Source organism: Nomascus leucogenys, chromosome 4 (genome assembly GCF_006542625.1).
Source record: "Nomascus leucogenys isolate Asia chromosome 4, Asia_NLE_v1, whole genome shotgun sequence".
Lineage (NCBI taxonomy): Eukaryota > Metazoa > Chordata > Mammalia > Primates > Hylobatidae > Nomascus > Nomascus leucogenys.
In genome coordinates, this window is record NC_044384.1 from 55758489 (window position 1) to 55777104 (window position 18616).

Here is an 18616-nt window from a genome sequence, read left to right on the forward strand (position 1 = left end):
GCTTGAACCAGGAGGCAGAGGTTGCAATGAGCCAAGATTGCACCACTGCACTCCAGCCTGGGTGACAGAGCGAGACCCCATCTAAAAAGAGAAGAAAAAGAGACAAACAGAAGAGAAGAGAAAAGAAAAAAGAAAGGGAGGGAGAGAGGAAAAGAAAGCAAGAAAGCAAGAGAGAGAGAGAGGGAAAAGAAAGGAAAGGAAAAGGAGAGGAGAAAAGAAAGGAAAGGAGAGGAGAAAAGAAAGGAAAGGAAAGGAGAAAGGAAAGAAAGAAAAGGAAAGGAGAAAGGGGGAGGAGGGAGGGAGGGAGGGAAGGAAAAGAAAGGAAAGAAAGCAAGCCTGAATTCTAGGTCTTACTTAATCCTAAAATAACTATGTACACTTTCACAAAGTACTTATCTCATCTAGACCCCTGCTTGTTATATATGACAGGACAGACATATGCAAAAATTTTATGGTCAAAATGGGAGAAATAAAAGGTGACATGAGTAAATGAAGATATATCCTCAGTGACTGATAAGAAATATTATAAACATAGTATCAATTTAAATTTCCCCATAATACAGAGAACCTGAGAAACTGACAGTTACGTACACATGTGAGAGAACAAGTGGATAAAAAATAATATAATATATATTTTAAAAGCAATAATGATATTCTTCTTTTATTTAAGACATAGGAAGGGTCTTCAAAACGGTCATAGAAAATGTGCAGTATAATAAAACTATGCATGAATTTCAAATTTTTTTACACCAAAATAAGCCCATACTAACTTGTTATAACATGCCTGAGCAGGATCTAGTTTGAGGCACTAAGAAGTATAAGACATCAACTTGAAAAAAGCCCCTATCAGAGCAACATAAATTTTGCATTTAAATGGAAGTAAGAACAAACATAAAACTTATGGCAAAGCTTGGGTGAAAGAATGGTGAAATCACTGACACTTTACAAAAAGTTTATGGGAATAATTCCCCAAAGAAATCAGCAGTTTGCAAATGGATAACTAAGTTTACGAAGGGCCAAGACAATGTTGAAGATGAAGCCCACGGTGGCAGACCATCTACATAGATTTGCAAAGAAAATATTAATCTTGTTCATGCCCTAATTGAAGAGAACTGCATAAATAATAGCCAACACCATAGACATCTCAATTGGTTCAGCTTACACCATTCTGACCAAAAAAGATGAACAAAGTTTCACTTGATGGGTGCCAAAACCACTGCACCCAGATCAGCTGCAGACATGGGCACAGCTTTCAATGGAAATTGTAAACAAGTGGGATCAAGATCCTGAAGTGTTTCTTCAAGGAATTGTAATAGGAGATGAAACATGGATTTACCACTACAATCCTGAAGACAAAGCACAATCTAAGCAATGGCTACAAAGAGGTGGGAGTGGCCTAGTCGTAGCAAAGAAAGCAAGAGCAAAGGTGATGGCAACAGTTTTTTTGGGTTGCTCAAGGCATTTTGCTTGTTGCTTTTCTGGGCGTGGGGACAAAGAACGATAACATCTGCTACTTATGAGATTGTTTTAAGAAAGCCAAAGGTTTAGCAGCAAAACACCCAGGAAAGCTTCATCAGCGAGTCCTCCACTGTGACAATGCTCCTGTCCATTTCTCTCATCAAAAAAGGCCAATTTTTTGAGAATTTCCTTGGGAATCATTAGGCATTCACCTTACAGTCCTGATTTGGCTCCCTCTGACTTCTTTTTGTTCCTAATTTTAAAGAGCACCGATTTTTCTTCAGTTAATTATGTAACAAAGACTGCACTGTAAAAAAGACTGCACTGACATGGTTAAATTCCCAGTCTTTTTTACAGTGCAGTCTTTGTTACACCACAAACCATGCCCACATAAGACAACAAACTTAGTTGATAAATGTTGTGTGTGATCTGGCTGCTCCACTAACTAGCCATTCCCCCTTCTTTCTCCCCCTCCTTGGGCCCCCCATTCCCTGAGACACATTAATTGAGATTGATTAATAACCCTACAATGGCATCTAAGTGTCCAAGTGACAGGAAGAATTGCAAGTCTCTCACTTTAAATCAAAAGCTAAAAATGATTAAGCTTAATGAGGGAGGTATGTTGAAAGCTGAGGAAGGCATGTTGAAAGCTGAGAAAGGCTGGAAGTTAGGTGCCTTATGCCAGTTAGCCAAGTTGTGAATGCAAAGGAAAAGTTTTTGTTTGTTTGTTTGTTTTTTGAGGCAGAGTTTCACTCTTGTCGCCCAGGCTGGAGTGCAATGATACGATCTTGGCTCACTGCAACCTCTGCCTCCCAGGTTCTATCGATTCTTCTGCCTCAGCCTCCCAAGTAGCTGGGATTACAGGTATGTGCCACCACGTCCAGCTAATTTTTGTATTTTTAGTAGAGATGGGGTTTCGCCATGTTAGCCAGGTTGGTCTCGAACTCCTGATCTCAGGTGATCCACTGGCCTCAGCCTCCCAAAGAGCAGGGATTACAGTCGTGAGCCACTGCGCCCAGCCGGAAAGTTCTTGAAAGAAATTACAAGTGCCACTCCAGTGAACACATGAATGACAAGAAAGCAAACCAGCGTTATTGCTGATACGAATAAAGTTTTAGTGGTCTGGATAGAAGATCAAAGCAGCCACAACACTCCTTTAAACCAAAGCCTCATCCAGAGCAAGGTCCTAACTCTCTTCAATTCTTTGAAGGCTAACAGAGGTGAGGAAGCTGCAGAAGAAAAGCCCAAGGTTGGCAGAGGTTGGTTCACGAGGTTTAAGGAAAGAAGCCATCTCCATAACAGAAAAGTGCAAGGTGAAGCAAGTGCTGATGGAGAAGCCATAGCAAGAAAACCAGAAGATCTAGCTAAGATCATTGATGAAGGTGGCTATACTAAACAACAGATTTTCAGTGGAGACAAAACAGCCTTCTATTGGAAGAAGATGCCATCTAGAAGTTTCATAGCTTGAGAAGTCAATGTTTGGCTTCAAAGCTTCAAAGGACAGGGTGACTCTCTTCTAAGGGGCTAATTCAGTTGGTGACATTAATTGAAGACAATGCTCACTTAACATTTTGAAAAATCATAGGGCCCTTCAGAATTAGGCTAAATCTACTCTTCCTCTTCCTGTGTTCTATAAATGGAAAAAGAAAGCCTGAATGATAGCACATCTGTTTACAACATGGTTTACTGAGTTTTTTAAGCACATTGTTGGGACATAACTTCTCAGAAAAAAAAAAAAAGATTCCTTTCAAAGCATCACTGCTTATTGACAATGTACCTGGCCACCCAAGAGCTCTAATGGAGATGTACAATGAGATATAGTGTTGTTTTCTGTCTGTTCACACAACATCCATTCTGCAGCTCATGGAACAAGGAGTAATTTTGACTTTCAAGTCTTATTATTTAAGAAATACATTTGAGATGGCTGGGTCAAATGGTATTTCTAGTACTAGATCCCTGAGGAATCGCCACACTGACTTCCACAATGGTTGAACTAGTTTACAGTCCCACCAACAGTGTAAAAGTGTTCCTATTTCTCCACATCCTCTCCAGCACCTGTTGTTTCCTGACTTTTTAATGATCACCATTCTAACTGGTGTGAGATGGTATCTCATTGTGGTTTTGATTTGCATCTCTCTGATGGCCAGTGATGATGAGCATTTTTTCATGTGTTTTTTGGCTACATAAATGTCTTCTTTTGAGAAGTATATACCCAAAGGATTATAAATCATGCTGCTATAAAGACACATGCACACGTATGTTTATAGCAGCACTATTCACAATAGCAAAGACTTGGAACCAACCCAAATGTCCAACAACGATAGACTGGATTAAGAAAATATGGCACATATACACCATGGAATACTATGCAGCCATAAAAAACGATGAGTTCATGTCCTTTTTAGGGACACGGATGAAACTGGAAACCATCATTCTCAGCAAACTATTGCAAGGACAAAAAACCAAACACCGCATGTTCTCACTCATTGGTGGGAATTGAACAATGAGAACACATGGACACAGGAAGGGGAACATCACACACCGGGGACTGTTGTAGGGTGGGGGGAGGGGGGAGGGATAGCATTAGGAGATATACCTAATGCTAAATGACGAGTTAATGGGTGCAGCACACCAACATGGCACATGTATACATATGTAACAAACCTGCACGTTGTGCACATGTACCCTAAAACTTAAAGTGTAATAATAATAAAATTAAAAAAAAAGAAATACATTTGATAAGGCTATAGCTGCCATAGACATGGCTTCCTCTGATGGATCTGAGCAAAGTAAATTGAAAACCCTCTGGAAAGGATTTACCATTGTAAACACCATGAAGAACATGGATTCATAGAAGGAGGTCAAAATAACATTAATGGGAGTTTGGAAGAAGTTAATTCCAACCCTCCTAGATGTCTTTGAGAGGTTCAAGACTTCAGTGGAGGAAGGAACGGCCAATGTGGTAGAAATAGCAAGAAAACTAGAATCAGAAGTGGAGCCTGAAGATGGGACTGACTTGTTGCAATCGCAGCACAAAACATGAAGAGATTGGAGGGGCTTATGATGAGTGAGCAAAGAAAATGGTTTCCTGAGATGGAATCTCCTCCTGGTGAAGATGCTGTGAACCCTGCTGAAATGACAACAAAAGACTCAAAATATCACATAGGCTTAGTTGATAAGGCAGTGGTAAGGTTTGAGAGAACTGACTTAATTTTGAAAGAAGTCCTACTATAGGTAAAATGCTATCAAACAGCATCACATTCTACAGAGAAATCATTCGTGAAAGGAAGAGTCAATCGGCTAGGTAAACTTCACTGTTGCCTTACTTCAAGAAATTGCCACAGCCACCCCCACCTTCAGCAACCACCATCCTGATCAGCCAGTAGCCATCAACATCTAGGCAACACCCTCCACCAGCCAAAAGCTACTGCACACTTAACAGACTACAGTACAATGTAAACTTAACTTTTATATGCACTGGGAAAACAAAAAATTCATGTGACTCACTTTATTGTGATATTTGCTTTAGTGCAGTGGGCTAGAACCAAACCCGCAATGTCTCTGATGTATGCCTGTATATCTTAGTTGAAAGTCATCAAACTTGGTTTAATCAATAGCTTATATCCGAAGAAAAAGAGACTGTATAAAATCATACAGAAAATGTACACTCTCAATACTTTTTTTTTTTTTTTTGAGACGGAGTCTCACTCTGTCACCCAGGCTGGAGTGCAGTGGCACAATCTAGGCTCACTGCAACCTCTGCCTCCCGGGTTCACGCCATTCTCCTGCCTCAGCCTCCCAAGTAGCTGGAACTACAGGCGCCTGCCACCACGCCCGGCTAATTTTTTGTATTTGTAGTAGAGACGGGGTTTCACCGTGTTAGCCAGGATGGTTTCGATCTCCTGACCTCATGATCTGCCTGCCTCGGCCTCCCAAAGTGCTGGGATTACAGGCGTGAGCCACTGCACCCGGCCAATACTTTTATAAAACATCTTTATTGAGATAAAATTCAAAAATCATAAAATTCACCCACTTAAAGTGTACAATTTAATAAGTCTTTGGAATACTCATAGAGTAATATTATAGTTATGCAACTACTACTACAATCTAAGTTTAAAATATATATATTTTTGAAACAGGGTCTCGTGCCTTCACGGCTCGCTACAGGCTCAACATCCTGGGCTCAGATGATGCTCCCACCTCAGCCTTCCAAAGAGCTGGGACTATAGCTGTGAGCCCAGCTAATTTTTTGTAGAAATGGGGTTTCACCACATTGCCAGGCTTGTATCAAACTTCTGGGCTCAACTGGTCCACTCACCTCAGCTTCCCAAAGTGCTGAAATTACAGGTGTGAGCCACTGTGCTCTGCCTAAAATATTTTCATTCCCCCAAAGAAACTATGTACCATGTATCCAGTAGCAGTCACTCCACACTGTTCCCTCCCCTACCTCCACACTGAAGCAAGCAATAATCTATTTTCTGCCTCTGTAGATGTACCTGTCCTAAAGATGTCATATAAATGGAATCATACAGTATATGGTCTTTGTGACTGGCTTTTTTCACATAACATGTTTTCAAGGTTCCTCCATGCCATAGTATGTATCTGCATTCATTCCTTTCTATTGCTGAATAATATTCCATTGTACGAATGTATCACATGTTGTTTATCCATTCATCAGTTGATAGACATCTGAGCTGTTGCCACTTTTTGGCTATTATGGATAATAATATGGAGTGGTGTTTTTATTTCTCTTGTGTATATTCCTAGGAGTGAAATTGCTGTTTCATATAGTTTGACATTTTGAGGAACTGTTGAACTGGGTCCAGAGCAGCCACATCATTTCACATTCCCACTGGCAATGAATGACGGTTCCAATCACTCTGCATCCTGCCCATACTTGTTATTGGCTGTCTCGTCACTGTAGTTAGCTTGGTGGGTGTGAAACAGTATCTTACTTGGTTTTGATTTGTTTCCTTAGTGATTTATGATACTGCCTATCTTCCTTGGAGAAATGTTTCTTCAGATCCATTGTCATTTTTTTTTTTTTTTGAGAGACCGAGTCTCGCTCTGTCACCCAGGCTGGAGTGCAGTGGCACAATCTTGGTTCACTGCAAGCTCCGCCTCCCAGGTTCACGCCATTCTCCTGCCTCAGCCTCCCGAGTAGCTGGGACTACAGGCACCCGCTACCACGCCCAGGTAATTTTTTGTATTTTTTTTTAGTAGAGACAGGGTTTCACTGTGTTAGCCAGGATGGTCTTGATCTCCTGACCTCGTGATCCACCCGCCTCGGCTTCCCAAAGTGCTGGGATTACAGGCATGAGCCACCGCGCCTGGCCCTGTTGTCCATTTTTAAATTGGCTTGTCTTTTTATTATTGAGTTGTAACCGTTCTTTACATATTCAGAATACAAGTCCCGTATCAGATATATAACTTGCAAATATTTTCTGCCATTCTGTGGGTTGTCTTTTCACTTTCTTGATTGTATTGTTTATAGCACAAATGTTTCATTTTGATGTAGTTCAATTTATTTATTCTTTTGTCACTGTGCTTTTAGTGTCATGTCTAGGAAACCAAGGCCTAACCCAAGGGTTCTATAGTTTTAGATCTTACATTTAGGTCTATGATCCACTTCGAGTTAATTTTCATGTATAGTATAAGGGTCCAACTTCATTCTTTTGCATTTGTGAATACTCAGTTATCCCAGCACATGGTCTGGCTTTGTCACCCAGGCTGGAGTGCAGTGGCATGATCTCTAATTACTACTACAACCTCCACCTCCCAGGCTCAAGCCATCCTACCACCTCGGCCTTCCGAATAGCTGGGACTACAGATGTGCACTACCACGCCTGGCTAATTTTTGTATTTTTTGCAGAGATGGGGTTTCACCATGTTGCCCAGGATGGTCTCAAACTCATGAGCTCAAGCAATCTGCCTACCCTGGCCTCCCAAAGTGCTGGGATTATAGGCATTGAGCTACTGTGCCTGGCTGAAAAGACTATTCTTTGCCCACTGATGTGTCTTGATGTCCATGTCAAAAGCAAATTGATCATAAGGCCGTGCGTGGCGGCTTATGCCTGTAATCCCAGCACTTCGGGAGGCCAAGGCGGACAGAGCACCTGAGGTCAGGAGTTCGAAAACAGCCTGGCCAACGTGGTGAAACCCCATCTCCGCTAAAAATACAAAAATTAGCCGGGCATGGTGGCGCACACCTATAGTCTCAGCTACTTGGTAGGCTGAGGCATGAGAGTTGCTTGAACCTGGGAGGCGGAGGTTGCAGTGAGCCAAGATCATGCCACTGCACTCCAGCCTGGGTGACAGAGCAAGACTCTGTCTCAAAAAAAAAAAAAAAGTAAATTAATCATAAATGTAAGATTTATTTCTTAATTCTCACTGATCCATATGTCTATTCTTATGCTCGTACCATACTGTCTTGATTACTTTGTAGTAAGTTTTGAGAGTAGGAAGTGGAGTTTTCTTTTTCCACTTTCCGTTTTTTCCTTCTTTTTCAATATTATTTTAGCTATTTTGGGGCCCTTGAGTTTAGGATCAGTTTATTAATTTCTGCAAAAAAAATAAAATGCTATGATTGTGATAGACACTGCATTCAATCTGTAGCTCAATTAGGAAAGTACTGCCATCTTAACTATACTCAGAGTTCTGATACAAAACATGGATATCTTTTCAGTAGTATTTTTAAAAATGTTAAACTGCTTTAATTTGTATCATTATGGAAATAAAAATAAGCAAACAAAACTATGGGGTAGATACCGTGCACAGAATAATGAATAATTATATTCTGGCCCCCTATTTCTTGAGAATTTCTCATCATTTAAGAGCTACACAGAGCTGTTCATAGTCCTTGATTTTAATAATGCTACCACTGGAGCTATAATCTAATAAGGAGCTAAAAATATATATACTGAAATATTTATTACAGTACTTGCTATCACATTGAAATATTGGGAAACAACAGTCAAATATCCCAACCACAATTTCCCAACAACAGGAAAATAGTAGATTATTAACACAAGGGAAATCTAAGTAGTCTGCCTGCATATCAATTATTTACCTAAAAAATTATGTTAATACTTGTAAACACCAGATTTGTAAACAAAATGCAGAAAGTCTCGTATGTATAAAGATTACAAAATAATTTTAAGTAAAACAGCTTAGAATGTAATTATCACTAGGTTACTTTTATGACATTGCTTAACATCTTAAAATAATTATGTATATGTTCTGAAATGAGAGTATCTCCTTGTCACCTGTAGCAAGCAGAAGGACACGCTGCAACAACCCACTTACTTACGTGCAATTCAGCACTAATGCTGCTGAGTGGCAGAATCGCTTTAGCAATATTGCTAGAAAGGTCACCTGGCAATAGATTATGCTTTTGCCCCCTACCCTTAGGACTATGTAGGCAAGGGAAAGCTCATCCTCTTAGGCACACATAATAAGCTTAGGGATATAAATCAATATTAACCTTCTACTTGCTTTTCAACCCAACAGATAGGTAGGGTTAAAAGGACAGCAAGCGTATTGGGGTTACTAACATCTTCTCATTTCGGTAAACAGTCATTAAGCCACACAATATGGATTTATCTCACTGGAAAGTAAGATACAAATATATCCTTCATATCCTCTACACCAAATTAGATCAATCTCTCATTTTGTATCTTCTAAAAATAAACATAAACCTTCTTTTTTGGTGCCTGAGCATTAACAGAACCATGTAGGATGCAGGAAGAGAAGACTACAATTAACAGAACTTCAGGGAATTATTTCTCTTCCTGCATTGCCTTTTTCCTGATCCTATAAATAAAAACATTACATCATGCTGACAAGGCATGCTTCCAAATACAAGAGGGAGGCTTGCCCTTCAACAGATGCAAAGAAACACAGCCACCAAACAGCTCTGATAATGTCAATGTACCCTAGAGATGGCGGTGAGCACAGGCCCTTCTGCACTGGCCATATTCTCCATGATCCCCCAGGGTCTCCCTGTTCTTTCTTCTATCTGATAAATAAATCACCAAAGGGGTCAACGTCTGCTCTCCTGTCCCTGTCACAATGATGAACTGATGGGCTAAAGAATCACAGAGACCTCCCATTAATTCTGGGGGTCACTGATGGAAAATGGAACTTTATCTTAATAAACATACAGAAAGAAAACACTAAAGCCCACTTTTAAAAGGCATCTCTCATAGTTGATGGCACCCGAAGTCATGGATGGAAGTAAGGTCCAGAGACAGAACACAGGCGCACCGGGAATAGAAGTGTAAAGAAAGTCTTTCACACAGAGCTTCGTAGGGAATTGAAAATGAGGGGGAAGAACCTCCACCCTCTTGAAAGGAACCAGCAAACCCGGGTGAGATGAATGTGGCGACGTAAAGGTCAAGCATCAAAGCCATCCCCACAGACACTGAGAGAGTTTGGGGGAAGTGCATCCTATCATTGTCCCTTTCTCAGCAGGAACGGAGTAGGGAAGGGGAGGACACAACAGAGTGGTGGACGGGCAGAGAGGGCTGTGTCTTTTCTGAAAAAACAAACAAGGCAGCTTCAAATAGGAGAAAGATTATATAATGAGGCTCCCAGGGCAGGACCATAGCTACTTGATGACTTCAACGTTGCAGGACTGCCTAGTCTTTACTGAAATCCGAACTGTTCCATTCTTGACTCCCTACAGATGATGCTGCCAATACATCTGGAGCTCACTCAGAGCCAAGAGCTGCAGATGAGGTGAAGACACCAACGTGATTTTTACCTATGTCTGTGGTATGTTAACATCTATTTGCATGTATGTGTATGTGACAAATACACACCAATACAAATATAAAAGATAAAGTTCATTTAATGTATTTACTTTTTTACTTCAATTAAATTTAATTTGGTTCTTTATAATCCCATTTTGAAATAAAAATGTGACTCTCAAGAAATGAAACTGATTGTTTAGCCAGCACACTGGAATTTAAATAGCTGATTTGGTCCCCTCCTTAGGAGATCATCTTATTTCAATTATCAAGACATTTTTGCAACTTCTTCTTTGGAACTGACTTCAGAAACACATTTAGGTGCCACAAGAAAAGTAAATAGTCCTTGATAACCAACGTCATTTCTTAAAAAAGAAATGACATAGAGCAATAGATTTTTCTACCAGTAGCCTCATCTATTCATTCAGCAAACATACATTGAGGGCCAGTCCTGTGCTAGGCCCAGATTTCGATCTCCAAAAACCAAACCTAAGGTTTTAAAATGTCAGCATGCAGGATATTCACAACGTATGGGCTCAAGCTCAGGAGACAGTTTCAAAATAAACGTCAGGAGTTCGAGACCAGCCTAGCCAACATGGTGAAACCCCATCTCTACTAATAATACAAAAATTAGCCAGGCATGGTGGTGGCGGGCACCTGTAATCCCAGCTACTCGGGAGGCTGAGACAGGAGAATCACTTGAACCCGGGAGGCGGAGGTTGCAGTGAGCCAAGATTGCACCACTGTACTCCAGCCTGGGCGACACAGCCAGACTCCGTCTCAAAAAAAAAAAAAAAAAACAGTTCTCAAAATGCTTGCATAGGAACTTTGTTAGAATATGTTCATTAACTTTATAGAAAACTGCTTTCATTTATTTGAATATCTGAACACTTAGAGGTAAATAATATTAAAAATTAGTTACATTACTAAATAGTCACACCATATAAGGTATGTGTATGAAAGTATGTATTTACAGAAAACCAAATCCTTATATGTCACAAAGTAGATTGTTAAACCTGAAAGAGACAAAAGTTGTGTAAATCTGTATTGCTTAAAGAAGAGCAGAGAGAACTGAAAACAGTTTATGAAAATACAGACTTGTCCCTAATATTATAAAAATAATCAAGAAAAATACTCATTAATTGCTTGTATCTTAACGGACATAACACTACCATAGGTTTAACTGAATGAAAATTAAGTGAACATTAATGAAAAATACAGAAATTCAAAATTATAACTACCAATTGACATTTGAAAATTGAGATTCCTATATAACCCATTGGTCAGCCTCCTAAACATTGTTTGCATTGTGGAAATTCAGGGATAAGTAAACAGCTGTATAGTACATACATCTCCTATAGCTACACCCATAACCAATTTTGCCAATCACAGGCCTTGCTTTATTGACAGCTCTCAACACCAAACAAGTTCTTTTTCCCCAAAAGAAAAAACAAAACACGAAAATCTGATACCTGACTTCCCACACTTAAGCACTCAGTAGGAATAATAACCACCATCACACCATTACTTAGACAGCGTTTGCCACATGCTAGGTACTGTATTCACACATTCATTCCCCCCAGCAATGTAGTAAGTCACATGGGAGGAGTCAAGGAAAATAGGATCAGCTGTAAGGACAACATAAGTGGGCAGAGAAAATTCGAGGCACAGTACTATAGACATGCAGCGGGGAGAAGCGGAGGCAGCGAGACAAGGGAATTCTTTCTGCAGTTTGGCAAAGAGGATCCTGTGCTCACCAGCTGGGGTGCAAACGGACCTCACCACCATGGTGCAGCACTCACTGCAACATCAACTGAGGCCATAACAGAAAACAGCGAAGTCACCACAACGAGGTTTATGCAAGTGGCACGACAGGAGCAGATCTGTGGAAGAAATCCTCCTATATTTACTCTACAGAGTCCCAAACAATGAAGGGCAAAGTACGTAAAAAGTTAACAAAACTAAAAGAAAAAGTGGGCACTGAACAGGATTTGAAAATAATGAGTACAGAAGAATGAACACTGACGGGCAGATTGAGCTAGTCACCCTGCATGTTAGCAAGCTTACACAAAAGCAGCTGTTCAAATAATTTCACAGATTCTGAGTCATTGAAGAAACAAAGATGGTGTCATATAATGCTCCTGCCCTAAATTAAAGCCCCTAGACCATGTTCTGTGAGTACGTGTTGATAAAAAGAGCTCAAGGGGCCCTATTTCTAACCTGAATGCTCACTGAAAAAGAAAAAAAAGTTCTTTGTAAGCCAATTCATTGGAAGGAGTCATGTTTGTTTCATAAACTGAATCAGGGCCTTTGAGGCCTTACAGAAAGCCTTTGGCAAGGGCTATATCACAGCCTCCCTGGGCAGAGTTCCTCATCTGCAAATGAAGGATGACACCATCATTTCTGATACCTTCCTACACATACCTGGGAAGACCAATGAAACACTGCTGTCTGGACACCTTGGGGATAATAACAACCATATTTCAAGTTAGCCTTAAAATCTTTTCATCCTCTGGGCCTTTTGGAATTCTACACTTTACTCATCAATGCACCAATTAGAAACAGTAACCGGTCACCATGAATTTACTGTCCCCTTGTAATAAGTATCTGTTAAACACTAAACCCAGAAAATCTCTGTTAAACACTAAACCCTGTAGCATCGTGTTCAAAGCTACTCAGAACTTATGTCTGCCCTTTAAGAAATCTAAATCTAAGAAAGCACTCATCCTGAGGCCAGGCACAGTGGCTCACACCTGTAATCTCAGCACTTTGGGAGGCCGAGGCTAGAGGATCTCTTGAGCCCAGGAGTTTGAGACCAGACTGGCCAACATAGGGAGACCCCATCTCTAAAAATAAAAATTCAAAAATTAGCCAGGCATGGTGCCGCACACCTGTAGTCCCAGCTACTTTGGAGGCTGAGGTCGGAGGATCGCTTGAGCCTGGAAGGTTGAGGCTGAGGCTGCAGTGAGCTATGACTGTGTCACTGCACGCCAGCCTGGGCAACAGAGTGAGACCCTGTCTCAAAAAGGAAAAGAAAAAAAAACAGTGAGAGAAAAAAGGGAGAAACACAACCAAGGGCTCACGAGCCTGTATGCAAAGAAAAACAATTTCAAGATAATGAGAACAAAAACAATTTGGACACAGGTTTAAATAATTCAGATCTTGGTGGGGTTTCTGAACTATATTTCAATTTTATTTTATTTTATTTTATATATTTATTTTTGAGATGGAGTCTCGCTCTGTCACCCAGGCTGGAGTGCAGTGGCGCAATCTCGGCTCACTACAACCTCTGCCTCCCAGGTTCAAGTGATTCTCGTGTCTCAGCCTCCCAAGTAGCTGTGATTACAGGCATGTACCACCACGCCCAGCTAGTTTATTGTATTTTTTGTGGAGACAGGGTTTCACCATGTTGGCCAGGCTGGTCTCGAACTCCTGACCTCAGGTGATACACCTGCCTCGGCCTCCCAAAGTGATGGGATTGCAGGCATGAGCCACCATGCCCAGCTTGTATCTCAATTTTCAACTGATACTATAATCTCCAAAACACATCTTCCATATACAAAGCGCTTAGAAAACTGCTCTGCATGGTCTTCAGATTTAAGGAGTCACTTTATGAAGGAGAAAAATGACTGGGAAAGTAATATACACTCCATTGCCTGCATCCCCACCCCAAAAAGAACAAATCATTCCTGTGCCCATGAAAGTATTTCTAGGCAAAAATCTTCAAAAGGACTCATGGGGGCTGATTTCTCAGAGTGCCTGGTTAACTGGAAGACAGATGTTGTTAAAATCTCAAACTGATTCCCTGATAACTATTGGTAACAATGTAGACAGAGCAGCTACTATAACAGCTATCTTATTTCATAGGTATGATTAATTTCTTTTATTTTCATTTTTCTACAAATCTGCATAACCTCAAACAAGCAGATAAAAAGATATGCAAAGGAGAAGTAGACTCCAAAGGCCAGCGCATTTCTGGTTCTGGAGTGAGACAACCCAGGCTCACTCACTGGGCAAGCACAGGAAGTTGCCTGAAGCCGTCTTAGATCCTTGTTTATTTTTTCTATAACATGCAGATGACAATTTTATACCTATGTCACAGGGTTGTTCTGAGGATGAAATGGAAGAGCGTGTGTAAAGCTCTTGACACAGTACTGAGCCAAATTAAGCACATAAAAATGTGATAAAAGCTCCTAATATTTCAAAGCTCATGTTGCCCTGATATTTAAGGCAGTAACTTTTGTGTAAGTCAATTGTTAGCCAAGATCAAAGTTTAGAAAGAGATTATTAGTAGCTCAGAGAGGGAAAAAAAAATGTATTTTGTATTTTTCAACTCAGCAACTAAATAATGCTCACATGCCTTAGGCTGGAAGTGCACCAATCTTGTGTCATTAGCAATGAGGAATCTTACCCCTACTTTGCCCACATCTTCTGAACAGAAGGTAACTGACTAACATCCTGGGTTCCTGGAAGAGTCTTCCCTAGCAATGATGCAAGGAAAGGCAAAAGAACAAAATGCTCCCGGGCCCTGTGACATTCTGGCTCATTTTAATACCGGTGTCAAGTGAGAATCAGAGATTTGATCATTGGAGGCTTTATTTTAAAAAGATGAGGAAGGTACAGTACCTCTAGTCGTTGTATCCGTCCCTTGAAAAACATAAAGAGGGAAGAATTTGGATAAGCAGCTTCTTTTTTAAGGAGAATTTCCTTAGCTTCATCCAGGCCTGCCTTGTTATCACTGCCATCCAAGGCAAAAAACGGGCGGACTACAGTATGATACCAGAGCAGAGCTAATCTAGAGGAAGAGGGAGAGAAACATTGAGCACATAACTTTTCTTATAACGTTTCCATTTTCCAAAACTCCAGTATGTGTTCTTCCAATGCTACTCTTTCCAAAAAGCTTACTATGCAGTCTCTGAAGAAGTAAAATCAGAGACTTTCCCCATTTTAATGTTAATATTTGGAAAACTACAACTTTAGCACAATATATAAATCAGAAGACACCCTTCCCTCAGGGGAGAGGAGAATAAAGTAACAGGAGCATTTAGCTTTTCCGAGCCTTCTAGATGGATCGCTGAAGAGATGGCTGACATAAATCTCTGAATTCTACACTTTACTCATCAATGCACCAATTAGAAATGGTAACTGGTCACCATGAGTTTACTGTTCCCTTGTAATAAAAGCTTTATTTATTTATTTTTGGCAAAAGGAAAATGTTTTCTCTTGTGTTCACAAAACTTAGGGTATAAAACTAGAATCTAACTTTAAATATCATGTACAAATAAATAGGTCGAAAGGAAAAAGAAAATTTAAAAACAAAGAATAAAGTTAAATATGGAAACCACAGACAGAAATTATACTAAGTTGGGTTAAAATAAGTGAGAGGATAAGACAAAGGGCTCTTTCTCTGGCCTTTGAAGATGCTCAATTTAAAAAGCAAGCAAATAAAGAAATTACTTCAGACTCCCTTGCTCCAAACTCATTACTTAAAAAAAAAAAATGGCCATATTAAACTAGGTAAACAAAACAGTCATTGGGATTTGTAATCCCAGCTACTCGGGAGACTGAGGCAGGAGAATTGCTTGAACCAGGACCCGGGAGGCAGAGGTTGCAGTGAGCCGAGATCGCGCCACTGCACTCCAGCCTGGGCTACAGAGCAAGACACTGTCTCAAAACAAAACAAAACAAAACAAAACAAAAAAAAGCAGACAAAAATGTTTAACCAACATGTCAAATATTTTTATGTAAATGCATACTTCTGGTGTACTTATAAATTTGGTTCTCTTACGGAGCTCATACTAATTACATTATTTCTATTCATTTCTTTATCAGAGATAAGCATAAAATATTAAGATATAAACAGACAAATGATCACAAGTTAACAAACCCATTAATTCACATTAATAAAGGACAACTGTGTACTTTAATGAGTTTAGGGAGGCATAATTTTTTTAAATGAAAAATTAATGATATTTTAAATAGCTATCAGTTGATTAAGAGTTAACATCCAAATTTCTCAATACTGATACAGGTAGAGATAGAGGTAAGGTCCTCTGTGATATCAACATTTTTGGGGAAAATTTTGACAAGTGCTGTAATGTTAGACAAAGAACATCCGGAATCTTGTTAAATTACTCAAGTTACAAATGGTAGATATTTGCCAGACTAAAACAAACAAACAAAAAACACATCACTTTTAACTCATGTAGAAATTGGTGAATTCTTGTTCTAGATAGTTATATCAGCTTCCTCATGCTCTCCTGCTTAAATAATTATTATTTACGTTTAAACCAATGAACATAACATGACTCAGTTTAGTGGAAGAGCACAAAATATCCATGTCACATATAGGAAACCACCTTGAATCATCAAGGAAAATTACCCAACGTGAGGATTCTTTATAAGAATAAAAATTTCAGAACCACAGAAAAAGCTTATCAAATTTGCACCTCCTAAGTCCAAAAATCAGAATCGTGAATCTCAGAGACTATGGTCAAAGTCACAAAAACTGCTTATAAAATCGTTTGAGGTTTTAAAACACATGACTTGTGAGACTAGTGAACAACACCTTGTTCTCTAACTAAAGTCAGCTTAGAACCACCACCACGACCACAGAGCACAGTCCTTGGTGTTGCACTGAAAGACATAAGACACAGCATCCTGTCAACCAACCATACATTTTACCTGAAGTTTCCTTTAAAGTCTTTGATTGTCGTTTACTTACTTTCAACACTATATTATCTACCAAAGCATTGCAATACAGCTACTCACGTAGCTAAAGGGGCCTTCATGTCCTTACTTTCGCTTGCATACATCAGTGAAGAAAGCCCCTGTAGGCGGTCTCCAGGAAAACCCAGCAGGTTGATGATTTTGAGCAGGTTTGGGGGCACCATGGATATGCAAAGGTGAAAAAGGCCATATCCAAAGCTAACAGCACCTTTCAGTCTGTTCAGAGACTCCTCAGACACCCCTTCAGCCACAATGTGATTATCATTTGCAGCATCAGAAGTCAAGGACTCTTCAGTTAGCTTCTTCTGATACAGCTCCTGAAGGGCATTGATGTCCAGATAGCATTTATTGTAAATCTTCCAGGCTTTCCTAAGGATCCACCCACCTTTGATATAAGCTAAAAAGAGAAGGGAAGAAAAGATTCAAAAACATTCAAAATAATTTTTCTATTTCTATAGTAAAGGATACTGAACAGTAACTTGAAAATCAAGCCAAAAATGTAAAAAACATAAAAATTATTATGTATTGTTGTACCCAGTATTCTTATAGTGCTGTCTTATTTCTCATCAGTCTCCCTTCCCTACACTGGATGATGATTGGTAAGCATGTGTGTTTCTGCTCATTGTTCTACGAAGCCCTTCACGCAGTACCTACAGCATGGTATGTAACATACATTGAATGAATGAATGAATCACCTGAATCCAACGTCTTTTCACGTGTTCTGTGAAACCCTCCGTTGCATTTCTGAATTACTATACTGCTTTCCCGATAAACTTTTTTATAATCCTTGCATTTGTCTACCCTGTGTTACATTCGTCCTCAAAAGCAAGTTCTTGGTCTAGGTCTAGGTGACCATTAAATTTGTAGCCAAGGTTGGGCACGGTGGCTCATGTCTGTAATCTCAGCACTTTGGGAGGCCGAGGTGGGCAGATTACTTAAGTCCAGGAGTTTGAGACCAGGCTGAGCAACATGGAGAAACCTCATCTCTATAAGACATACAAAATTTAGCCAGGCATGGTAATGCACACCTATAGTCCCAGCTACCTGGGAGGCTGAGGTGGGAGGATTCCCTGAGCCCAAGAGGTCAAGGCTGCAGTGAGCCACAACTGTGCCACGGCATGCCAGCCTGGGCAACAGAGTGAGATCCTTTCTCAAAAAAAAGAAAGAAAGAAAGAAAAAAATGTACACCCAAGCACCAAGCATTGCATCTTGCCAAAAATAAAAATAAAATAATAAAACAAGCAGGCAGAAAAGATTAATATTTACTGGGTAAACAAATAGCCAGTTTATTATCAAAAAAGTCATTCATGTTAAATGCAAAATGTAAAGACCTCCCAATTCATGCATATCTGAGGCCTACTGTGTGGCTTAAGCACACCTTATCAGAATGGCTTTATTTGGTTTATGAAATTGGGATTTATCCACTGCCCCAACCACAGTGAAATAGCAATAAAAAAATTTACTGCACAGCAGAAGGTGCAAATCTCTTATCTTTAAAGCCACTTCCACTATTTTCTGTTGGGCCAATTTTTCTTAACAGAGCCCTCTTAAGAACACATACCACAAAGACAACTTGAAGTATAAGAGGTAAGACATGGGATTTACCACCTCCCTCCACCACTGGCCCCTGTCAGGACCCTGCTGTTGGCCACTCCTCCTAGGAATATTTTTACCTTCAG

The 18616-nt window shown here is 40.0% G+C and overlaps 1 protein-coding gene across 2 annotated transcripts in view; it reads right to left on the reverse strand.

Annotated features, from left to right (window-relative positions):
- The window catches only part of TTC39C (tetratricopeptide repeat domain 39C), a 121315-nt gene that overhangs the window by 37216 nt on the left and 65483 nt on the right, over positions 1–18616 (reverse strand). For both annotated transcript variants that reach the window (XM_012506333.2, XM_030810641.1), the window contains exons 5-6: positions 16980–17334; positions 14835–15003 (exon numbers count right to left, since the gene is read on the reverse strand). In XM_012506333.2, coding sequence (XP_012361787.2) covers positions 14835–15003; positions 16980–17334 — 524 coding nt within the window. The remainder of the gene's footprint in view (positions 1–14834; positions 15004–16979; positions 17335–18616) is intronic.